The following is a 25,343-nucleotide window of genomic DNA, read 5'->3' as shown; positions in this document are numbered from 1 at the left end:
CAGAGGCTGAGCTGTGGTGACTGCCTGGGACACCTGGGCCTTCCTGGATCCCTCCTGTCCCAGTCTCCAGGGGACTTTGGGGTGTCCTAAGCATGGCAGCCCCCAGCAGCATCCTCCTCTGCAGTGAGTGGTCATGGAGTCAGCAGCTGAGAGCGTGGGGTGCTGGATGCAGAGCCGGGCCCAGGCAGGAGCATCTTGTCTCTGGGTAACACCGTTTTCTTAGGCTTCTTCCATCTGGAATGACAACAAGGAAACAACATCTGAGGAAATAAAGGCAAGCAAAAACTCAAGGAAACAGCAGGAAGGAAATAGCCAAGGGAATAGCCACCAAGTCAACAACAAGGATCCAGGGAAATAGAGAAGAAAATAGCATCCAAGGAAAGTTCTAGCAGTTCTTGTATCGCAACAGGAGCCTGAGAAGAAGTGCTGGCAACTTACTTTCTTGTTCTTGACATCTTGAAAATCTTGTCTCCCTCCTTTGAGTTCTTCACATTGTATCTCAACCTGGGAGACATCTGTGTTCTCTTTCTCCATTTGTTTCTGCCGTTCTTCTTCCTCCTTGTCAAGAACATCCATGATGTACTGAACCAAGAGCAAATCAGCCTCACTGAGCTCAGGCAAACCCTGGAAATTGCCATGGAGCAGAAGGATTTGGAGAGGTGAGGAAGAGCAAGAGGTGCAGGCAGAGGAGCAAAGTGGCATCTGCTCCCTGCCCTTACCTGCTCTGCATCCTCTGCCTCCCTGTACTTGTTCTTCCTCCATGTCTGTTGCAGTTTTACAAACAACCTGAAAACCAAAGAACATGAGCAGGGAGGTTTGGGCAGGGAGGGCTGCAGGAGGTGCAGCTACCTGTCCCTGCTTGGGGGCATTTCAGCTGAGCCCAGGGAAGATGGGGGCTCCAGAAAGGACATCCCTGACTGGCCCAGCACATGCACCCCATCCAGGGCAGCATCACTGGTGCATGAAGGGCTGGTTGGGCTGGGAGCCCCCGGCCGTGCCCAGCGCTGCCGCTCAGGAGCCGCTCGCCCGGGGCTGCCCCAAACGCGACGTGTTGGAAACACAGCCGGGAGAGTCCTGGGCAGCGGCTCCAGCGCGGCTGCGGGGCCCCAGGAGGAGCTGCTCTGCACGGGAAAGACTGTTGGTGGCACAGCAGTGGCAGGGGCAGGGAGCAGTTACCTTCTCAGCCACACATTCCTTCTGAGTAGCTGGCAAACAGCTGCAGAACATTGGGAACACACCTGGGAAAGGAGGCAGACGTTTAATACCAAAGTTTTCTTGTCATGCTCTACAGAACATGGGAAACCAAAGATTCTTCATCCAACCCAGCCCGTTCTGCACACGTGCGAGTCTGTGCCAGCAACAACAACTTTAAAGAGAACCTATCCTCCCTTCCCAGTTTCCTGTCCCTGTCTGCAGCAACTCCAAGAGCTGTTCTGAATTCCCACAGCTCCCAATCTCATGGCTCTGTGGCTGAAGGGAGGAGAGCAAAGCAAAGCTGGGGAGAGCCGGGACAGAAGGCAGGACAAGCTTCCCTCAGGCGGGCTGGACCCTGCTGAGCTGGCTGCTGTGGATGCTGCCACAAGCTCCAGGCTTGGAACAACATCTCCTGTGGTAGCCAGCACATGCAGGGCCATCTGCAGTGGCACATGGGGCTTGTCACCTGAGCACTCCAGCTACAAGGCAGACAGCTCTGTGTCAAACAAGAAATTGGCTTACGTGGAAGACACCCCGCAGTATCACCAAAACAACTGCGATGACAGACAGCAATACAACAAACGAGATCGTGTCATCCATGGTCTCTGGCTTTGGCTGGGAGAATAGGAAAGAAGATGGTGGGGCTAAGAGAATTACTCGTTCCATTCTCCCTTGCCCAGAAGGACACACGCAGCAGTGCCCGCAGCTCTCCTACCTCCTCTGTGGGCTCCTGATCCTCCTCCAAAGCTGTGCGCCTGGAGATGTTCTCTTGCAGAGGACACCGGCCCATGCCATCGTAGGCGCCCTTGTTCTCCTTCCTCTCACTGAGCACCTTTAGAAGCAGCCCCGTCTTTGAGACCATCTTGGCACACACCACCTTGAGCTGGGGCAGGCTGCAGTCCATCCTCAGGGCTCGCTCCACGTGGGCCATGAACATCTGCACGCTTTTGTCCGGCACCAGCAAGCGCAGGTGACGATCAACCACGGATTCCAAGAGCTCTCCTGGAACTGGCGCAAGGTCTGGACCGTGGGGGCTCCAAGGTTTATTGAGGAACCTGAAGTCTCCTTCCTGCTGCTTAGAGTTTGTGCCTGTGGTGTCAGGCATGATCAGGAGGTGCCCACCTAGAGACGATCGCTCCTCCCCAGCCGTGGCTCCTCTCCTGCTGCTCCCAGCGGGGCCTCTCTGAACCAACGGGTCAGAGAGGAAGTCCAGGTTCCTGTTTAGACGCAGCTCATCTTTGGTGACGGTGGCTCTGGGCTCTCCCTCTGCTTTCACAGGGCTCAAACCCTGGTAGAAAAGATGATTATGTCCAACCCAGTAACGGGTGTCCTCCTTCTTTCGCTGTTTCTCAGAATCGACATAGTTCTGCCTTTCAGCTGGATCTTCCAAGTCATCTATGAGGTATCTGCCAACCAACTTGTCATGAATGGGGTTTAACCCACCAACTACATCCCAGGGGTTCAGTGCTTGCCAATTCAAAAATGGTTCCATCTGCTTGTGATCCCAGCTTGAGCGTGTCTTTTTCACCACATCCCTGAGCCTGACAGGCTGCGGGTGGTGTGGGACAATGCTTTTGGCAGTCTTGATCCTTTTAGTCTTGTACAGCTTCTTCTTGACCTTGGCTCTCAGGTCATGAGCGCTTGTTTTGCCTTCACGCCCCAAGAGATGCTGAGGGGGATGTGAATTTGTACTGGAACTGTCCAGGCTGCTGACATCACCCTCAGATCTCAGGGTCAGGCCAACAACAAGCATTACACTTTCACCATCTCCCAGTGAAGGCTCCTTGGGCTTGAGGCTCAACACGGGGATGGTGTTCAGCTCTCTGCCTTGTTCCAAGTCCATTATTTCTCCTCGACTCTGTAGAAGAGTTCTGTGAGCTGGAGAACAGCAAGAGAGCAGATCAGCAGCTGGGCACAAACACAGGCTCAGAGGTTATCCAAACCAGCAGGAGCTCATCTCAAGGCCAGGGAGTACAAGAACAGAGTGGAGGATGTGTTGTGGTGAGGAGAAGAGCCCTTCAATCCATGCCATTATGCCCTTGGGGCAGAGCAGTGAGCTGGTTCTTTCCTGGTGTCTCCTGGGGCTCTCTTTGGATGGAACGGAAACATCCCAGGGGAACGGGATTGCTGTCGGAGACGTTCCCACAGCTCCAGATGAGCAGGCTTGGCTTGCTCTGCAGGAGCCAGTGAAGAGGCAGAGACCCCAGAGGAAAGATCAGCACTGCAAAGGGGGCACACACTGGCAGGGGAGGAATGCCCAGGGACTCCTTTGCTCTGGGGCCGTTGCCAAGAGCAGCAGCTGAAGCTGTCAGAGCATGAAAAACTTCCTCAAGCGCACCAGAGATGTGGCACTGTGCTGTGGGAAACCTGGGGCTGAGGCAGTGAGAGAAGCGAGCTCCCTGGGGCCCTTGCAAACCTGGCTGTCTCTGTTTGCAGAAGGGCAGCCTGGCCCTGCTGTGCACAGCATGTGCTGTGCCCCGTGCCCAGCTAGAGCAGGACGGGGCTTTGCTGCCCCTGCACAGGCCAAGCGGGGCATGACGGTGCTTGGTGTTCACCCTGCAGAGCACATCAGGGGCCCTGCCCTTTGCCCTGCAGTGGGCACTGGGGTGGCACAGAAACCAGGCTGTTAGGGCAATTAGGGGCCTTTATGGGCAGCCCTTGCCTTCCAGCACCTGGGAAGGGCACGGGGCATTCCTGCTTTCCTTTCTTGGGGGGCATGGTGTGGGCAGGAAATGGGTAGGTTTGGTGGGCCCAGTGAGCTGTTCCTTCTCCAGACAGTATGTGACACACAAGATATGTACAATCACCAGGAACTTTCCTTCCCAAGGTGTTGTGTCCAAGGCCTATACTGCAAGGGCAGGTCAGCACGCCCCAGCACGGGGCAGTGCTGCAGCATCTGCCCAGGCTCAGGAGAAGGGGCAGATTGGAGCTCCCCCAGCCCCTCCGCACACTCACCGCACTGCGGGGCGCTGGTCCTGCACAGCTTCTGGCACAGGAACTGGATGGTCCTGCAGGGGCTCTCGCGCAGGGGACGCTCCTGGCACAGGCAGCAGGCCGCCTCCTTGGGCACTTGGCTGCAGACAAGAGGGGATTCTTGGAGGAACACCCGGCCACCCAGTGCATGGCTCAGAGCCCAACTCAGGGAACACACCCATACCACGCCTGGGGCTGGTGCCTCACTGTGTGCCACAGCTCTGGGAAAGGGCCCTGACTCCCAAGGCAAAACATTAAAAAGGGGATTTTATCCTGGAAAGTAGAACAGCTCCCAAAACACCACGTGACACAGAAATGCACCCGCCTGGAGTTCAAACTCCCCTTTGAGCAGCCTGCAGCAAGTCACGCCCAAGGTGAGATTCTGCCTCTGAGCTGGTGAGCTTTGGCACTTTGCCCAGGAGGAAACAGCAGCTCTTGAGCTTACTGGGCTTGTTCTGATTTTGTGGCACACGGATTTGTTTCCCAAGCAGATCCCCTGTCCCACCACTCTGGGCCTGCTGGCGGCTGGGGCTCAGTCCCACACACTCACAGGGTTTCCAAGCTCACTGTGGTCTGCAGCAGCTGCAGCAGCATCTGCGATTTCACTTGGGTGGCACTCAGGTCTCTGCAAACATTGGAAAGAGCTGATGAAACTCTCTGGTGACATTGCCACAACTCTGCTCTCAGAGCAAGCCCCGGGCCTGGATGAAGGTGGTGCTGTTGGCAGAGGCATCCACTTCTGCCTGCTCCAAGAGAAGCCAGGCAAGTTGAGGCTCCAGCAGACCCAGGCTGGCCAAGAGGGACATTTGCTCCTGCACCACTTGTGCTGCTTTCCTGAGAACAGGGCACTGCAGAGAGACACAGCTCTCTGTGCATCTGCTCCAAATGAGCCAATACTTACAGAGAGCTCACTGAGGGCAGCTTGAAGAAGGCAGCATCATCAATGACAGCCAGCGGGTTGTGGCTGAGGATCCTGAGAAACAACAGAGCTCTGTCAGGGCTGATGGCAAGGATGTGAGCTGGCTGTGCCGGGCACGTGGGCAAGGCCTGGCCCCATTCAAGGAAGCCTTGCTGGGGAGGAGCAGGGCAGGGGAAAGGGCCTTGGCAGCTGCACACTCCTGGTGCTCCCTGGCTGACATCCACAGTTGGAATCAGGACTTTGCCAAGGGCAAATCTGCTCTTGCCCACTGACCCTGCAGAGACCCTGCAGAGACTCGCCCTGCTGTGCCTTTAGCCCCGGTGCCACTTACAGCTCCTGGAGGAACTGCATCCCATGCCAGGCCTGGAAAGTGTCGCTGCGGATCTGTGTGAGGCCATTCCAGGAGAGATTTCTGGGGAAAGAGGAGGTCACACAAAGCAATCAGGCCTGCCCTACAGAGAGAGGGGGCAAAGAAGGAGCCCTTTGCAGGAAAGGTGCCAATCCACAGTGGAAGAGGGAGGAAAATGCTGCTTCCTCAGCGTTTGTAGCCTGCCCAGGAGGGCAAGTGAAGGACACACATGCTGACTCTATTTCTGTTCCAGGATGCAGCCAAGGCTGCAAGAAGTGGCTGCTCTGATGGCTGTGTGTGGACAACCCCGCTGGGCTCTGTCCCCTGGCGTGGCCGCCCAGCCATGGGCATTGACCTCTGCAACTCAGCTGGGCTCTGGGCAGGGCAGATTTAGGAACTGTGGGGAAAACAACAGCAGCATTTGCCTACACAGGCAGGGTGCCCATGGAAAGACTGAGCTAAAACCACCAGAGAGAGACTTAATCACTCACAGAGACTTCAGGAAAGGCAGTGGCTCAAATGCCCGTTCCTCAACAGACAGGATCTCATTGCAGGACAAATCCCTGTTGCAGGTACAACAACAAATGTCACTTCCATTTGCCCTGTTGGTTTTACCTGCCTCTGCAGCCTGGATCCCAGGAGGGACAAAGGCCACGTGCCCGTGCCTGGGCTGAGCAGCAGGGCCCCAGGCAGGGGCAGGCAGGAGCCCCCCCGTGTGGGCAGGGCACGGTGCTTACAGGTGCTTCAGCAGGAACAGCCCCTCCAGGGAATGCCTCTTCACTGCCCGCAGCTCATTGTCCCTGAGCACTCTGCAAGGGAACACAGGGACATTGTGACAGCGCCCACAGCCCAGCAGCAATTGGGATTCTCATGGGAAAATCTCCTGCAGCAGCTTGACTGAAGCATCTCTTTGGGGCACCGCTGCAGGGATCGTCCCCACTCCTGGCCACAGCAGGCCCTTGCTCCTGGCCGGCTGACGCTGACCACAGCTTGATCCCTGGGCAGACAGACATGGGGATGGTGCCCTGGCTGATAGAGACTCAAGGCAATTCTTGCCATGCTGGGAAGCTGTGGTGATTCACACCCCTCCTGGCAGAGCAGCCAAGCTTGGAATTCCAATGAAAGCGGGTGGTGTGGGGGCTGCTGCTCCAACCCCAGACCAAAGGATGCAAACTCCCCACACTCCTGACATTTGAAATGCGGCAGGGCACTTACAAGGTCTCAGTCCATGGGTAGTGCTTCCAGGTTCGTTTTCCAACATCCACAATGGAGTTGCCAGTGAAATCTCTGTAAAGAAACAAAAGCCCCGGTTTCCCCTCAGGAAAGCCCATTTCCCTGCCTTTCGGCTGCTGAGCTGGAATTGGGCTTTGCCTGGAGAAGGCGCAGCGTGCCCAGCCTGGCTTCACCTGGCTCATGCTGAGCTCAGGCCCACAAACCCCCCCTGTCTCTGGCCAGGGATTGCCCCGGTTGTCCCTGGAGGGGTTTGCAGAGCCAGGGAGCCGAGGAGGGGCAGCTGCAGGGCTCTGAGGGGCCGCGGCACTCACAGGAAGGTCAGGGCTCGGCGGCGGCTGCCCGGGGGCACGGTGGCCAGGCCGGCGTGGCCGCAGTTCAGCCGCCCATGGCCTGGGCAGTGGCAGGGCTCTGGGCAGAGCTCCTTGCACACTGCTGGCGAGGGGACCACTGCCAGCAGCAGGGCCAGCAGGAGCAGAGCGCGCACCAGACGCATCTCCAGGCCCATGGCTAGGCAGGACTGGCTGCAGTCACCTGGGACGCAGACCTGAGCTGCAGCTGTGGCAGCTCCTGTGTCCCAGTGCTGCTGCCAATGTCACAGTGGTCCTTCTGATGACACTCTAGCAATGCTCTTGTCACCGGGATGGTGCTTGGCATCAGAGCTTGCAGCAAACCGCAGTTCAGGCCATGCTGTCACCAAATGACTGTCTCAGAGCCATCAATCTGCAGAGTCATGGAATGGATGGGCTAGGAAGGGGCCTTAAAGCCCGTCCAGTTTCACCCCTGCCATGGCAGGGACACCTTCCACTATCCCAGGCTGCTCCAAGCCCTGTCCAACCCGGCCTTGGACACTGCCAGGGATCCAGGGGCTGCCCCAGCTGCTCTGGGCACCCTGTGCCAGGGCCTGCCCACCCTCCCAGGGAAGGATTTCTCCTGAACACAAGATCTAAGCCTGCCCTGTGTCACTGTGAAGCCATTCCCATCTGTACTAGGTCGGTGTGGCCAAGTTTTGGCATGGCTTTGGGGCCACAGGTGCTGTTGAAATTTATTTTGCTTCTCATTATCCTGCTCTGATTTTATGGGTAATAAATGTAATGAATATCCCCAAGTTCTATCCGTTGTGTCCGTGACCGTGGAGGCATCTCTCCCTCCCTTTCTGTAAAGTCATGAGCCTTTCGCTGTCCTTTTTCTCCTCTCCACTTGTGCGGAGCGCTGAGAGCGCCTTTGGTGGGCAGGCGGCAGGCAGGCGGGGCCAAAGGCCGCCTGGCGCTGGGAGGGCGCGGGGAGCTTGCCGAAAGGCGGGCAGTGTGGGCATGGCCGCCGGCAGAGGCTGAGGGAGCCGCAGCGGCAATGGCGGGAAGCGCCGGGAGCCTGAGCGGCGGCAGCTCCGCCTGAGCGCGCCGGCCCCGGCAGCGAGCGCCGTGCAAAGGGAGCCGCGGGCAGCTCGGGCAAGGCCGGCACGGCCCCGCAAGCAGCGGCCAGAGAGGCGGCCCGGCCCGGCCGGGAAGCGCGGCCGCTCCGCCGCACGGGCAGCTCCGGCTCCGGGCGGCGGCTCCGGCAGCGGCCGCCCCGGCCGAGGGGAAACGCGCGGGACAACAGCTCGGGCCGGGGCGGCTGCGGCAGCGCTGGGGCCAGGGCGGCCTCCAGTCCTGGGCATGGAGTCAAGAAAATTCCTTCTGTTAGAAGCTGCTGGAAGCTTCCAGCTTCCACAAAATGTCCACCTGAACCAATCCCTGGTGGCTCCTAAATGTGGATGTCCACCCTGGAGCCCACTGGCATTGGCTCTGCCAGACATGACGGAAGGTTCTGGCACCTTCTCAAGGCTGGCCCAAGTAGAAATGGCCATTAGACCTCTGTGGTAACAGATTTCAGAAGAAAGCAAAATCAAGTTGTGACACAATTTTAATTTGGACTAGAGAAAAGCAGTAGTGAGCACATGTGAGGAGAACCACCTGCAGGCTCCACGGGCAGTGCAGACTGAGGCTGAGGAGATCCTCCAGGCTCCAGAGCTGAGATTCCTCTGCAGGCATTGGGGAGACCATGGTGGGGCAGCAGTGCTGCTGCAGCCCGCAGGGATGCACGGGGCAGCAGAGATTCACCTGCATGCTGTGCAGGAGCCCTGCAGCAGAGCAGCTGGATGCCTGCAGGAGGCTGTGATCCTGTGGGAGAGCTGTGGAGAGAGGGGCCCTGCTCCCAGGCTGGAGCAGCCTGTCCTTGCAGGACTGCACCTGTGGGAGAGTGACCCATGCCGCAGCAGCTCTGGGAGGAACGTTGCCTGTGGGACGGACTGATGCTGCAGAAGTTTGCAGTGAGCTGCTGTTGGTGGGATGGAGCCACATTGGAGAAGTTCCTGGAGAACTGTCTCTCATGGGAGGAGCCCCGTGGTGCAGCAGGGTGATAGATCTGCTCTCTGAGAGCCGGGGAATAACCCCCATTCCCTGTCTCCTTGTGCTGCTGGTGTAGGCAATAGTGCTGGGAAGGAGGGAGGGGTGAGGGGAAGGTGTTTTTAAGGGCTTCTTTTATTTCCTATTATCCTGCTCTGATTGTGTTAGTAATAAATTCATTTAATATCATTAAGTCAAGCCTGTTTTGTACTTGATGGTATTTGATGAGTGTTTTCTCCTGGTCCCTAACTCATGAACCTTTGTTAATATTCCTCCCGTCTGTCCAGCTGCAGAGAGGAGTGAATGAGCAGCTTTGGGAGTGACCAGCATCTGGCTGGGGTGAACCCACATCAATCTCAAACTGAATTTAGCCAAATCCATAGGGGGAACAGAAACTGCTTTTACAAATACAACAGCAACACCAGGAGGAACAAGAAGAAACTTTATTTCTAGTGAATGCAGGGGGAAACATTGCCACAAGGGAAGAGGAAAACCCTGAGATGCCTCCTCTGGGTGTCCAGAGCTTGTGCTTGCCTGCAGCACCCTCCGGCCTTCCCTCAGCAGGGGCAGCAAGAAAATAACAGCCAAGGAAAAAGCATCCAAGGAAACAATCACAACCAATGAAACAGCATCCATGGAAATAACAGCAACCAATGAAACGGCATCCAAGGAGAGCCTCAGCTAAAATGGGAAGTAAAAAATTGCTGGCATCCCAGTAAATTTTTCGGAGTCTTCCACCTTAGTTCTTCACACTATGCCTCTTCCTGGGATGCTTATCTATGGGATTGATAGGCATCCCTGAGGCTCTGAAGCCATGGCAATTACGACTTCCTGAACAGAGAATAGCAAGGGGAACAGGTTGGGGAAGCATCTTGACCGGACTGGGAACAGGAGCAAGTCACAAGGGAGCTGTCTGCCCTTTTCTCTTCTACATTCAGTATCTCGCTATCCTTCCTCCATCTCTGTCACAGTATTACAGAGAGCCTGAAAAAATCAGAAAGGGAAAATAGGGTTAAAGAGAGAAGGCAGCTGGTGATGGAGGCTGTGGGCAACCGGGCTGCCTGTGCTCTGCCCTGTGTGGGCAGCAGCCGCTGGAGGAGTTGGGAAGGGGCGTTTCCAACGCTGCAAAGCAATGGAGCGAGCGAGGTGAATGGGGACAAAAAGGCTTCTGGCCACCCCATGCCCAGAGCTCCCAGCTCCCACTCTGTGAGCAGGGAGGTCTGGCCAGGGAGGGCTGCAGCAGGTGCCAGCACCTCTCCCTGCTCGGGGCTGTGCCAGCAGAGCCCAAGGAAGATGGGGAGCCCCAGCAGGGATGGCAATGGCTGGCAATGCAGAGAATGAGCCCTGCATGCAAAAGGCAAGTGGAGAGGATGGGAGTGAGTTCTTCAGCAGCCACTGTGGGGAGGGAACGGGGAGAAATAGGGCAGAGCCATCAGCAGAGGAGACTGTTCTGGAAACACAGAGGCATTGCAGGTGCTCATAGAAACTCAGGAGCACACCAGACATCCATCCCAGCGCTGGCGTGGCAAAGGCTGGTTGGGCTGGGAGCCCCCGGCCGTGCCCAGCGCTGCCGCTCAGGAGCCGCTTGCCCGGGGCTGCCCCAAACGCGACGTGTTGGAAACACAGCCGGGAGAGTCCTGGGCAGCGGCTCCTGCGCGGCTGCGGGGCCCCAGGAGGAGCTGCTCTGCACGGGAAAGACCCTCGGTGGCACAGCAGTGGCAGGGGCAGGGAGCAGTTACCTTCTCAGACACAAATTCACACTGTCGCAGAGTTTGGACTCAAGTTCACAATGTTGAGAGCGCTTCTAGGGAAGGAAAATGAGAGATTTGCAACATCAGTTTTCCTGTAATATTCGGCCAAACAGGAGAGGGCAAAAGCTCTCATTGCTGTGTGGCTGAAGGCAGGAGAGCAAAGCAAAGCTGGGGAGAGCCGGGACAGGAGGCAGGACAAGCTTCCCTCAGGCAGGCTGGACCCTGCTGAGCTGGCTGCTGTGGATGCTGCCACAAGCTCCAGGCTTGGAACAACATCTCCTGTGGTAGCCAGCACATGCAGGGCCATCTGCAGTGGCACATGGGGCTTGTCCCCTGGGCACTCCAGCTACAAGGCAGACAGCTCTGTGTCAAACAAGAAATTGGCTTACGTGGAAGATCCACTTCAGGATCAGGAAAACGAAGATGAAGAAAAGCAGCAAAAGCACAAACTTGACCATGTACACCACAACTCCTAGTTTGCGCTGTGAGGAAACGAAGATCACGCAGGTAAAAGGATTGATCCTTCCATTCTCCTTTGCCCAGAAGGACACGTGCAGCAGTGCCCAGCAGCTCTCCTACCTTCCGTGTGTGTCCCTTGCCATTGTCCACGGCCATATGAATGATCATCCTCTCTTGCAGACGACACTGGCCCATGGGATCATAGGCTCCCTGGTTCTCTTGCCTCTCAGTGAGCAGCTTTAGAAGCAGCCTGGTCTTCATGACCATCCTGGCACAGGCGTGCTTGAGCTGGGGCAGGCTGCACTCCCTGTTCAGGGCTCGCTCCACGTGGGCCGTGAATGCTCGCAGGCCTTTGTGTGCCTCCTGCAGCGGCCGGGGATGATCAACGTTGGTTTCCCGTCCTTTTGGAACTGGCGCAAGGTCTGGACTTTGGGGCCTCACAGGTTTGTTGAGGAACATGGAGTCTTCCTCCTGTGTGGTGTCAGGCATCATCAGGAGGTGCCTGCCTATAGAGGAATGCTTCTCTTCAGCTGTGGCTGTTCCTCTCCTGCTCGCAGCGGGGCGGCTCCCAATCAACAGGTCAGAGAGAAAATCCAGATTCTTGTTTAGACCCTGGTCAGATCTGGACCTTCGCTCCACTTTCACAGGCTCTGAAACCTGGTAGAAAAGATGATTATATCCAACCCCATACTGCCTATCCTGCTTCTTGTGCCATTTGTGTCTCTTGATGTAGTGCTTGCTGGCAGCTGGATCTTCCTCCTCATCTCTGTGTGGGGCAGACATGAAAGTATCATCACCACGTTTTAAACCACCAGCTACCGCTGAAGCCTTTGATCCTTGCCAGTATAAACGTGACTCCATTTTCTCCTGATGCCAGCTTGAGGGTGTCTTTTTCACCACATTGCTTTTGGCAGTCTTGATGCTTTTAGCCTTGTGCAGCTTCTTCTTGACCTTGGCCCTCAGGTCATGAGCGCTTGTTTTGCCTTCATTCCCCAAGAGATTCTGAGGGGGATGTGAATTTGTTCTGGAACTGTCCAGGCTGCTGACATCACCCTCAGTGCTCAGGGTCAGGGCAACCACAAGCGTCACACTTTCACCATCTCCCACTGAAGGCTCCTTGGGCTCGACGCTCAGCACTGGCATGCTGTTCAGCTCTCTGCCTTGTTCCATGTCCATTATTTCTCCCTGACTCTGTAGAAGAGTTGTGTAAGCTGGAGAACAGCAAGAGAGCAGATCAGCAGCTGGGCACAAACACAGGCTCAGAGGTTACCCCAGGCAGCCGGAGCTCATCTCAAGGCCAGGGAGCACAAGAGAAGAGTGGAGGATGTGTTGTGGTGAGGAGGAGAGCCCTTCAATCCATGCCATTATCCCCTTGGGGCAGAGCAGAGAGCTCACACAAACAGAGCCCAGCCCAAGTGGGAAGGCCTCAAGCCACAATGTCCTTGAGAGCAGCAGGCAGCTCAGGGAAGGTGAAGCGGTAGCCGCTCTCCAGGGTGCGTTTGGGCAGCACCCTCTGTCCCTCCAGCAGCATGGCCGCCCTCTCTGCCCCAAAGAGAGCCCGCACGGCCCAGGCGGGCACCGGCAGCAGCGCCGGGCGCCCCAGGGCTGCCGCCAGCTCCTGGCAAAGGTGCCATTGGAGGTGCCAGGTGAGGACGGGGCAACGCCGTTGAGGACGCCTCGCACTGACTCCGTCTCCAGGGCGTGACACACGATCCCAGCCAGGTCCTGGATGTGGATCCACGGGAAGGGCTGCAGTCCAGAGCCCATGGGGCCTCCGAGTCCCAGGCGGAAAGGCAAGAGCATCTGGGAGATTGCGCCGCCATCTCGGCCCAGCACCACACCTGTGGGGAGAACAGAGTGACACCAGGTGCTGCTGCCAGAGGGCAAAACCCCCTTCACACCCACACCAACAAGCAGGAGAATCCTTAAGGGGCTGGCTGGAACAGCACCCCAACAAGGGAAGAGAGAAGAACTGATGCCCTTTACCCAGCTCTTCCCAGCAGTAAAGCAATCCCCATTAATAACCACAATGCCCCATCTCACCTGATCTCACCACAACACCACGAGTTGGGCTCCCAGGGATGAGAGCTGCAGCCTCCCACGAGCTCACCAGGTGTGAGAAGAAGTCAAAATCCCCTCCTGCACTGTCTTCAGTGTACTCAGCTGTGGGGCTGGGCCGGTAAAAACCTGCAGGGTGACAGCAGAAAGGGGGTCAGGGTTGAATGATCACACCAAGCCCCCCTTTCCCATCAGACCTTCTCTGCCTCCAGGAGCCCAGAACTCCTGTGAGGAAAGGCTGAGAGAACTGGGATTGTTCAGCCCGGAAAAGAGACCTAATTGCAACATTCCAAGACCTGAGGGGAGCCTACAAGAAAGCTGGAGAGAGCCTACAAGGGCCTGAAGTGCCAAGGACAAGGGGGAATTGCTTCAAATTTAAAGTCAGTTTAGACTGGCTGCTAGGAAGGAAATCTACCCTGTGAGGGTGGGGACGCCCTGGCACAGGGTGCCCAGAGCAGCTGTGGCTGCCCCTGGATCCCTGGAAGTGTCCAAGGCCAGGCTGGATGGGGTTTGGAGCACCCTGGGACAGTGGAAGGTGTCCCTGCCATGGAACTGGATTGGATTTAGGGCACCTTCCAACCCAGACCATTCTGGGATTCTGTGAGCTTGATCACTCCACCAGGGATATCCTCACGAGAACAGCTCAGGGTCTCTGATCCTGACAAGTTTTTGAACTACCAATGTGCTCTACAGGTTCAGCAGGATGCACTAACACTCAGGCAGCCCCAAAACCCAAACAGGCCTACAAACAACACACTGAGCTGGCTGGAAGGTTTAAACCATGGCAGCTTTAAAGATAAACCTCAGCTTTAAAGACTGCAGCAAGCAGGAAGTTGGAGATTATGCAGAAGGCCTTACTGACACAAATTGATTCTACAGGATGCCTAAAGGCTTTCACAGGAAAACACAGAACTGCCCTAGACAAAGCACAGGGAGCCAAATTCCTCTCCGGCAGCACTAAAAGCTTATCAAGGCTTGCCTAAACACAGTGACACTGATAGCAATACAGCTGACATTTCAAGGCAAGAAGGTGCTCCTGAGGAACTGTCTGCAGGCAAGGCCTCTCCAGGTCAGCACGAGTGCTGTCTTGGCCAGGCCCAACCAATACCTACGCCAGTGACGAGGACCCAGGCACGGGGAGGCTGCTCAGCAGCACCGATGGCTTTGGCCAAGGCCTTCGTGGTCTCCACCCGGCTGCTGACGACCTCCCTGCAGAAGGCATCATTCCACCTGGGAAAGGGAGAGCCAGGGATCAAACACCTCACAGGACTGCCACCAAGGGGGACCCAGCCAACACCAGCTCACACGCACAGGGTGATGCCTCAGGTTTTAGTTTTTATATTTCTCAGGTTCTCTGTTGCTTTAGTGGGTGGCTCTGGGCTTCTATTAGGGGATGGTGAGCTCTGTGCACAGAGCAGGGAGACAAAACAATTCCTGCTCCAGCTGGGGACCAAGGACAAATGAGCCAAATCTCAGGCCAAGAGCACAAACAGCGTGGGCTGGAGAGGGAAAAACAAGGATGGGACTGCATGGGCCAAACCTGGAATTGGACAATTAACTCCAATATGCAAATGGAGAGGAACTTATAAAAGTGAGAGACCTCATGAGCATTGTCGTGCATTTTGTGACCATTTTGGTTCATTTTGGGACCATTTTGTGTTAATTTTGTGGCCATTTTGGTTCACCTTGGGTGCAGCCCTGGCTGGGCTCTTGTAGTGCCCAAGGTGGATCCATGGAGGAGATCCTTTGAATAAATCCCTTCATTATTCTGTAATTGGACAATTAACTCCAATATGCAAATGGAGCAGAGCTTATAAAGTGAGAGACCCTGTGACCAGTGGGGCATTTTGTGACCATTCTGGTTCATCTTGGGTGTAGCCCTGTGCTGTCCAAGGTGGATCCATGCATCCTCCTAATTAATCCCTGCTTTATTCTGGAGCTCTGTCCAGTCTCTGTTCTAGGGCAGCCTGCACAAGGCATCAAGGAGAAGTCACAGGAACTCCCCTCACCTCAGAGCAAAGGGAGGACATGTCATCTTACAGCACAAAGGCAGAGGAACTCTGGGAGATGGTGGCTCTAACCCTTACAAGACTGAAGGGTTTGGACTGCCTTCAGACAAAGTCAGCAAAGGAGCTAGACAGCAAAGCTGGTGCTCCTCCCAGAAGTCAAACTTTGCATGCAGGCATGCCACCCAGTCTCCTTTTGGAAATGTGGAACTAATGTTTCTGGCCTCCAGCTGTAGATGCAGGAGGGAACTTTTCTTCCAAAGGTCTCTCAGCACCTTCCAGGCCCACAGAAATGCTCTGGGTACTTGAGGGTGCAAATGTCAACCCAAGAGATTCCTGGTCATGTTGTTTCCTCCCTTTCCACATTCGCTGACAACACTAGCCTGTCTTCACTCCACATTATCCCAAGAGCACTATGGAACATCAAGTTACCTGCGGAAAGGGTTGAGGACATTTTCACCAGCCAAGTTGACCACAGCTTCGCACAGGGGCAGCCCGGAGTGGGACAGCTCCTCCTGGGCAGGAGTGACAGACATGACAAATCAGGCCACCCCTCTGATCAAGCCTTCCCTGCAAATAAGCAGAGCAGGCTCCCAAGAACTTCACCCAGTTTCTTCCTGGCATTTGCAGAGACAGCACGAATGGAGAAGATTTTGTTTCTTGGAGCTACAGCAGTACCCATTCTAATGACTGTGACCCATGGAACACCCAGCAAAAGGACATCCAGAGGAGCCAGACCTCCCCTCCATGCCATGGAAAGCCATGGCACGCAGCCTGGTTTCTCAGCCCTGTCACACTCGCCCTGCTGTGACAGCTCTCATTTCATACCCAGCTGATCCGATCCGTGCCCCCTGTTCGTGACACATGGGTCACTTGGTGCCCTGGGCTCCGCAGCAGCTGGGTCAGGGCTCTGCCCACGAAGCCCGTCCCACCACCTGGTTAGAGAGACAACATCAGGGCTGTGTTGCTGTGCCATCACCCCTCTGCAGCAGAGGCGGCCCATGCCTGGGGCTGCATCACCGCAGCACCGCCCGCCCTCATGGCCAGCTCCCATAGCCAGGGAGGAAGCGGCGGCTTGGCTCCAACCCAGCGGGCAGCACCCACAACCCAGGCCCGCCTGGCCCTTCTCCAAAACTCCGTTCCGCTCAACACTCCCGCTCCCTCACGGGACCCGCTCCCTTACGGACCTGCTCCCACAGGCACCCGCACCTCCACGGGCCTCGCTCTCTCTGTCCGCCGCTCCCTCACGGCCCCGCACCCTGAGACCCCCGTTCCCTGAGGCCGCGGCTCCCTCATGGCCCCGCTTCCTCAGGGCCTCCGCTCCATCAGGGCCCCCGCTCCCTCACGGGCTCGCTCCCTCACGGCCCCCGCTTCAGACCTTCAGACCGCCGCTCTCTCAGGTCACCCCTCCCTCACGGGCCCTGTTCCCTCAGACCTCCGCTCCCTCACGGACTCCGCACCCTCACGGTTCCCGCTCGCTCACGGCCCCGCTCTCTCTCTGTCCGCCGCTCCCTCACGGCCCCGTTCTCTCTGGGCCCTGCACCCTCACGCCCCGTTCTCTCTGGCCCCTGCTCCCTCACGGGCCCCGTTCTCTCTTGCCCCTGCACCCTCACGCCCCGTTCTCTCTGGCCCCTGCACCCTCACGCCCCGTTCTCTCTGGGCCCTGCACCCTCACACCCCGCTCTCTCTGTCCGCCGCTCCCTCACAGCCCCGCTCCCCCAGCCCCGCACTCACCCACCACCACCCGCATTGCCGCGCCGCGCATGCGCCGAGCAGCGCCCACGGCGCTTGCGCCCCCCCCTCCGCGCACGGCGCCCCCTAGCGGCGCGGAGGCCCTTAAAGGGCCAGCGCATCCCAGCGCCGGGGCCGTGCTCGGGAATGGGCGGCGAACCGGGCTGGAACCGGGCTGGAACCGGGCTGGAACCGGACTGGGGACACGGGGAGCGGCCCGGGGCTGAGGGGACACTCGGGAACCGCCTGGGCCCAGGGGCTGAGGGGGCACTCAGGGAACAGAGCAGAGCGGGGCTGAGGGGACATCCATCATCCATCCATCCATCCATCCATCCATCCCTCATCCCTCCATCCATCCATCCCTCCATCCATCCATCCATCCATCCATCCATCCATCCATCCCTCATCCATCCATCCATCCATCCATCCATCCATCATCCATCCATCCATGGATCCATCCATCCATCCATCATCCATCCATCCATCCATCATCCATCCATCCATCATCCATCCATCCATCCATCATCCATCCATCCATCCATCCATCCATCCATCATCCATCCATCCATCCATCATCCATCCATCCATCCATCCATCCATCCATCATCCATCCATCCATCCATCCATCCATGATCCATCCATCCATCCATCCATCCATCCATCCATCCATCATCCATCATCCTTCCCCCAGCCCCAGTCTGTCACTCAGTCACAGAACCATTAAAGTTGGAAAATACCTCCAGGATTGTTGTGTTTGACTGAACATCACCATGAGCTAAATCATGGCACCAAGTGCTGTGTCCTGTCTCTTTTTGGGCACTTCCAGGAGTGGTGTCTCCCTTGCTTCACTGAGCAACCACAGCTCTCCTCATCCCTCTGGCCACCAGCTCTATGAAAGTGCCATATCCTGTGGTTAAGAAAAGAAGAAATGCGTTTTCTACGAGGAGCCAGCTTGGATATTTGAGTTTTAAGAGCTATTTGCAGAGACACATCTCTGTGCTTCACTCTTGTCTGACTTAATTTAGCTGTGGATGTGCAGAGTGAGAATGCCTCCACCTGAACTGGCTGTGTTCCAGAAATAAGTGCCAGAATCTGTTTGTGTCCTATTTTACATGTTCAGTACACTTAGGTGTGGCAGCAGATTCTGCTGCCAGAATCTGAATTTTCTGTCCTATTTTACATGTTCAGTACACTTAGGTACTCTTCAAATTGTCCAACCCATCGTGTTAATTATGGCTTTAAAATGCTGGTATCTTTTGAATGGCTGTAAGAGGCCTCTAAATTACAGGTCAGATGGATTGTAAATATCTAATTACGGTTAAATGAAACCTCACTTTCATCTGCTCTAGAAAAGGAATAAAGCTGGCCAGAGAAAAATCGGGGAAAAAAGAGATACTTTTGTTCACAAGAATGTAAAAGAAAATGTCAAAATTGTGTGTCACTGTGATCAGCCATTTAACAGATGTGTGGTCTTGGCTTACTTAATTGACCTTACCTTTAAATTCTTATTTTTATTCTGGTTTTATGGGTAAGCATCAATGATTTAAGTGTAATTGATGTAAACCTATGAAATAATTTCATAGAAATCAAACATATTGCCCATTGAAGGATATCCTACATCCTATGAAAAATTGTTTAGTTGAAATAACAATTACTAGATTGTCATAGATTTGTTTATATATCCTGCTTTTACTGACCATCTAGAAACACAAAAGACTCTTGAAAGCAGGTCCTGATGTCCTTAATTTTACATCCTGTCCTTTATTTCACATTCAGGTCCTGATGTCCTTTATTTTACAAATTGGACCCCGTGCTCATTCTCAGCTTCAGGAATGGTGCTTAAAAAACCCTTTCCTTTTTAACTGTTTTTTCAGAGCCCCTTTTACCTCCCTGTTTCTGAGGGTGTAAATGAAAGGGTTCAGCATGGGAATAACAACAGTGTAGAGGATGGAGATGATGTTGCTCTTGCTGGGTGAGGATGCAGCTCCAGGCTGAGCATACATGAAGAACACTGTCCCAAAGAACAAGCAGATTGTCACCATGTGAGACGAGCAGGTGGAGAAGGCCTTGTGCCTGCTTTCTGCTGAAGGCATTTGGATGATTGTGACGATGATATAAGCATAGGAGACAAAAACCACCAGGGCAGTGCCCACAATTATTGGTCCACACACAGCCAGCATTACGAGCTGGTTGACAAGGGTGTTGGAGCAGGAGGCGTGGATCACTGCAGCAACTTCACAGAAGAAGTGCTTGATTTCTCTGTGCCCACAGAAGGACAGGCTGAAGGTGAAGCCTGTCTGGATGGTGCAGTTGATGCAGCGTGACAGATAGGAGCCCACCACCATGAGCACACAAAGCCTTCTGCTCATAACCACCTGGTAGAGCAGCGGGTTGCAGATGGCAGTGAAGCGATCATAAGCCATCACAGCCAGGAAAAAAGCTTCTGTTGTGCCAAAGAGAGAGAAGAAGAACATTTGGGAAGCACAGCCAGCATAGGAAATGCTCCTTCTGCCCAGCAAGAATGCCAGGGCTGCCCTGGGAGTGATGGCAGAGGAATAGCAGATGTCCAAGGTGGACAGGTTCCCCAGGAAGAAGTACATTGGGGTGTGCAGCTTGGGCTCCATCCTGATGATGAGGATCATGCAGATGTTTCCCACCACAGTGACAAAGTACATTGTGGAGAAGAGAACTGAGAGAAGGACTTGGGATCCTGGGTGGGATTTGAACCCCACCAAAATGAACTCACTTATCCTGGTGTGGTTTTCCATCTTGGCTTTCCAAAAGGAAATTAGGATGGAGTGGATTGCAGATACTTTGCCTGGAGAAGCAATTGTAGAAGAAGAAGACAAACAATGAAATACATGAAACATAAGAAATATAAATTAATAAAATTAATTGTAAATTATATACATTATGTAAAATAATATAAACAATACAAAATATTTAAAAATATTAATATAATGTAAATACTATATAACTAAGAATAAAATAAATGATAATATTATATATAATTAATTAAATATATAAATATATTAAAATAAGTATTAATATGACTAATAAATATTGATAATAAATCAATAAATATAAATATTATTATGACTATAATACTATATATATAGTATATATTATGTAATATATACTATATATGACATATAATCAACAGTATATTGATTGTAGTTATATTATTATAAAATAATTATTAATTAATAAAATTAAATAGATATCTGGAAAAATTCTAAAATTAATTATATATCATATCTGCCAGTTTTTGTCAACTACTACAGGGTAATTTGTAAGCTAATAATCCTGTAATATTATCTTCAGTATAAAGAAACATTCTGCATGCAGCTTATCCAACCTAATTTAATTTAATAAACTTTACGACCAACTAGAAACAGACATTCCATTCTACAGTTGAAGACCTATTTCAGATTTAACTGGCAGAAAATAATCTCACCCTAAGACTGCAACTAACCCACAAGATTGCTCTCCCCTAAACAAAAGAACAGGAAAAATGCTGCTTCAGGTGATGCAAAACAATTGTAAATATATGAGCCAAGAAATGTATTCATTTAGATAATAGTTTAAAAAAATTTCATGTCTATTATTTTTTAAAAAGCTGAGTGACAGAAATGGTATTTTATTTGCTTTGCTGTCATTTCCATTAGATAATTTTTCTTAACCAGCATATACTTAATATTTTAAAAGCATTGAATTAATTTTTAACAATTTCTCCAGCTATCCCTCCGTGGTCCTTGAAATGTGGCCTCACCTCTAGGTACCCTCAGAAGGTATTAAATATATTTAATCCTTTGTTCTATTTAATCCTTTTTTCTTATTTACCCACGAGTCTTAGGAAAGGGAAATAAATTTGGAGAAAGAATTTCTCTTTGCATAACCTTGCTCATTAAATATTTAGTGAGTTTTCCTGGGGATTTTTGTGTGCAGAGAGCTCAGGTTTAGGCAGTCAGGTCAAGTATCACTCAAAGCCTTTCCAAGGTTGTTGTCTACAACTTTCACAATTCCTAAGCCTTCCCTTATTGTCAAAAGAGAGAAATAGATGCATCCACAGTGTGATCCTTCTAGTCTCACCCTACCTGTTCAAAACAGGGGAAAAACTGTCCCTTAGAAGTAGCTGGTTTTGATAAAAAAATAATAAAGCAAGCCAGAAGAGAATAAGAAAAAAAGAGATACTTTTGTCCACAATAATGTAAAAACATCAAAATCTTGTGTCATTGTGGTCAGGCATTCAACAGCTGTGTGGTCCTGGCATATGTAATTGACCTTATTTTTAAATTCTTATTTTTGTTCTGGTTTTATGTGTAAGCATCAATGATTTTAGTGTAATACATGTAAACTTATGAAACAATTTAATGATAATCAAACATATTGTCCATTGAAGGATATCCTACATCCTATCCGAAATTGTTTTGTTGAAATAACAATTACTACTGCTTAATTTAATGGCTTTTTAAAGAAGGTAAACACCTCAGCTAAGAATGAAGATGCTGCAGATACTTTTTTAGCCAGTGAGAAAGGAAGATTTTTGATTCACCTGAGAAGTCTCTGGATCTATCTGTCCCTTGATTGATCAAACAAAAAGTCTAAATGCAGACACATTAAAAACTGTCTTCCTGATAATGTATTTAATTTCCAGAAGAACTAACTGTATACATAATTACTACATTCTATATAATGAGAAAAAAGAGAAAACAGAAACTTTTAATCCAATTCTATCATCCCATTTAACAAAGCAAAACTCAGATTTCACACACCACAATACACATACCTTGTGACACAGTTATTGAAGCCAGGTTTGGTTTTTTGGAATTCAGGTTTCTTGAACACATTGCCAAAAATACTGAACATTTTTTCTACTCAGCTGACTTTTCTCTTGTAATCAATACATCACTGGTTTTTCCTCTGACTGCTTCTAAGAGCATTCTCCTTAGCATGTTGCTTATGTATACTTTAATAAGTGTACATAAAAAAACCCAGGGATTCAGTTTCCACAGTCCTGGACCTTCACAGCAAACATCTGAAATCTCAAATGAGATATTTTTCCCTTGTGCCATTTTTATTTGCCTGCAAAAGTAGAAAACTATAAGGGATAGAAGAGATAAAATAACAAACACAAGCAATAAAGTGTAAAGCTGTTTCTGCGCGTCTTCTACCCCTACTTTTTTCACTGCTTCTTATGCAGAACCCTTCCTGCCTCTTGTAGATTTTTTTTCTGCTCAGCAAAACACTGTGGACCTAATCAAGATTCTCATTAACCATTAGAATATGCTTCCTTCTGTTGTAGTTGAGACAGAGACAACACAAAGCCACATTCCATTTTTAGAAGGCTTCAAACTGTTTTTATTATGGCATGCATGCTTTTTATGCATTGTTATAAAACTCATAAGTTTACACTTTACTCATTGGTCACAAAAGACAAATGAAGTGTTCATTGGAAGAGGCAGCTGCAGGTTTGTCTTATTTATCCTGCTTTCTTTCTTGATTTCTATGTCAAGGACTTTGGTAGGAAATTCTTTCAGGGGTAAACATGGATCCCCTTCTCAACCTTCTCTCTGGCTCACAGAAGTCACTGTAAAACCTCTTCCAGATTATCAAAATAGAACAGACACCCTTGCCTTCTCCCCAAGCAATAATGGTTCTCCTCTCTAAACAGAAGCAAGTTTTCACTAAATGTGTTTTCTTCTCTGACTCCAGGAGTGTGCTCACCTCTAAAACTGAGAAATCTGGTTCAGGTGAGGGCCCAGCCTCTAAGGGAACACTGCTGTGGGGTGCAGCAATCACCCCAGGAAGGGAAAAACATCTCACAACTCCTGTTTGGGTATCTCACACACCCTAGGACATGGCTGTCTTTCAAAAAGCAAATTTGCATTCTTCTCAGCACAGGAGCGTCCCATTTAGTTACAGCAAACTATATTAAATTTTCTTTGTTTTGGCACGTGGTTTTAAATAAATCTGCATGAAATAGATGTTTCTGTTCTTGATATAATGGCTTCCCATATTTTGTGACTGACAATTGATCAGTGCCTTCTAAACCCAGACTATCTTACATTTGCATACATTCCTATCAGTTTCTCTCATCTGCACGCAGAGAGTGAGATTAAGAGAAAGTTTCCCAAAAGCTGAGATTGGACTTTGTTTTTACCTTCTTAACTTGTGGGTAGTGACTTATTTACAGTACTTTAAAAGTACTTGAATTTGTGAAAGTGTTTATTAGGAAAATTTCCAGAAATAAGCTTAGATGCAAGAGGGAACTTGCATTCTCAAAAGGTTTGTGTTTGTGTAAGACTTTTCTGTGTTCTCTCCTTCCCTAAGGTACCTCCTCTGTTGAATAAATTATGAATTATTTTTTTTTCAGGTTATCTAACAATATTATTATTAGTGTACATAAACCCCATAATAATTGGATGATAATCCTCTTCCCAGTGTATTTGAAGGATTTTCCTAAAATTATTTCAAAACAATCACTTCAGATCAGGGCTTTAAAACCAGTCAATGTGTATAGGCAAATCACTGCATTAAAGGAACTTCAAACCTTGCAAAATTTAAATTAAAAACTCAGGAAGGAGTTGTGGAGCTGAGACAGAGGCCAAGTCACAATGCAGCTGTACCATGTGAATATTCACATTATACCTTCTCTAATGCCATATTAGAAACATTTTCTTCATCAGAGGATGGTTCTTTTTATCCTACACCAGGAATCTAAGAATGTTACAATTACCCATCCTTTGCTGCTGCCTATTTCTCTCAAGGGATAATCACAAAATCTTGAACTAAATAAATCACACATAACTGATTTTCACATGCATTTACAGTGTTTTCTGGACTCTGTTCCATTTAGAGCAAACAAATCTGGGCTTTATTTTCCAGCATTTCCAAACACCTTTAAAAACAGCAGTCATTCAGTTGGAGACTTTTAAGAAAAGGTGACAGCATTGATTCTTAGGAGGAAAACAAGCAAAAAAACCCCAAACCCACACATCTCGAGTCAAAACCATAGTATATACATAAATATATCAAGGTTTAGTTCAATAAATATGAGTGGTGGTTGCACGGATTAAGGTTTGGACCTCCTGACTTCATCTCCTCAGCGCTGCCGTTGATCTTCATGAGCAAAGCCCCTTCAGTTGATTTCTTTGGTGTCTCTTCTGCAAGTAAAAGTCCTCCTCATGGCAACCCTGACCTCTTTGTTTCTAAGGCAGTAGATGAGAGGATTCAGAAGTGGCACAACCGCCGTGTACAGGAGTGACACCAGCTTGTTGGCACGATAGGTGTACATGAGCTTGGGGTGGGCGCAGGTGAAAAGAGTGGTGGAGTAGAACAAAACCACCACGGTCAGGTGGGAGCTGCAGGTGGAAAAAGCCTTCTGCCTCCCCTGGGAAGAAGGAATCTTCAGCACAGTGAAGAGGATGCAGATGTAGGAGGCCACCACAGCGCACAGAGGCAGCATGATGACCAGCAGGGCCAAGGTGAAGTCCACGAGCTCGGCCAAAGAGGAATCGCTGCAGGAGATGTTCAGGAGGGGGGAAATGTCACAGAAATAATGATTGATTTTGTCCACGTCGCAGAAGGAGAGGCTGGCTATGAAGCCCAGCTTGATGGAAGAGGTGGCCAAGCCACACATCCAGCAGGCAGCCACCAGCTGAGCACAGAGCTTGGGGCTCATGATCAGGGCGTACCTGAGGGGTTTGCAGATGGCCACGAAGCGGTCGAAGGCCATCACGGCCAGCAGGACGTCCTCAGTGCAAACAAAAGTCACAAAGAAATGCAGCTGTGCCATGCAGCCCTGGAATGAAATCCTTTTGTCATGGGACAGGACATCTCTGATCATCTTTGGCTCAATGGCAGAGACATACCAGATCTCTAAAAAAGACAGATTCCCTAGGAAAAAATACATGGGTTTTTGCAGGCTGTGGTTATTTTGGATGATGAGAATGATGAGGAAGTTTTCCAACACAGTTAATAAATAAGCCAGAAGTAAAGCAGAGAAGAGAAGCAGCTGCTGTTCACCAGTGGTAGGAAAACCCAGGAGAAAGAAATACATGACTTTGGTTTCATTCCTCCCACCCATTCTGTAGAAGAAAGATGAACCTTATCCACCTGCAATAAATTAATGCAATCACACCTAACTACCAGGCTTAAATTCATAGCCATAAGTTACACCACCACTTAAAGACTCTGTAAAAGTTCAGACATTTTTTGCTGGGTTTTTAGAAATGAACTTTGTGAAATTTATCTGCTCATTTCAGAATTTTTTTCATTTTAGAAATT

General features: G+C 51.3%; 2 protein-coding genes and 1 pseudogene across 2 annotated transcripts; all 3 read right to left on the bottom strand.

The window, feature by feature from the left end:
- Positions 1-12,672: 12,672 nt before the first annotated feature.
- LOC128940211 (epimerase family protein SDR39U1-like) lies at positions 12,673-17,077 on the bottom strand (annotated as a pseudogene).
- A 1,803-nt stretch (positions 17,078-18,880) lies between these two features.
- On the bottom strand, positions 18,881-19,825 carry LOC128940114 (olfactory receptor 12-like). The gene has a single exon (XM_054281411.1). The coding sequence runs from the start codon at positions 19,820-19,822 to the stop codon at positions 18,881-18,883; it is 942 nt and encodes a 313-aa protein (XP_054137386.1). The 5' UTR covers positions 19,823-19,825.
- Positions 19,826-23,309: 3,484 nt separating this feature from the next.
- On the bottom strand, positions 23,310-25,143 carry LOC128940113 (olfactory receptor 6Y1-like). The gene is made up of 2 exons (XM_054281409.1): positions 24,230-25,143; positions 23,310-23,391 (listed from the first exon to the last, which is right to left on the bottom strand). Exons 1-2 carry the CDS (start codon positions 25,141-25,143, stop codon positions 23,310-23,312), a joined length of 996 nt encoding a protein of 331 aa, XP_054137384.1.
- Positions 25,144-25,343: the final 200 nt, after the last annotated feature.

Source organism: Melozone crissalis, unplaced genomic scaffold (assembly GCF_028551555.1).
Source record: "Melozone crissalis strain CALT ecotype California unplaced genomic scaffold, PUWL_Pcris_2 ptg000032l_1, whole genome shotgun sequence".
Lineage (NCBI taxonomy): Eukaryota > Metazoa > Chordata > Aves > Passeriformes > Passerellidae > Melozone > Melozone crissalis.
The sequence above is the reverse complement of the archived record's forward strand: the minus strand, read 5'-3'. Positions and strand labels throughout refer to the sequence as shown.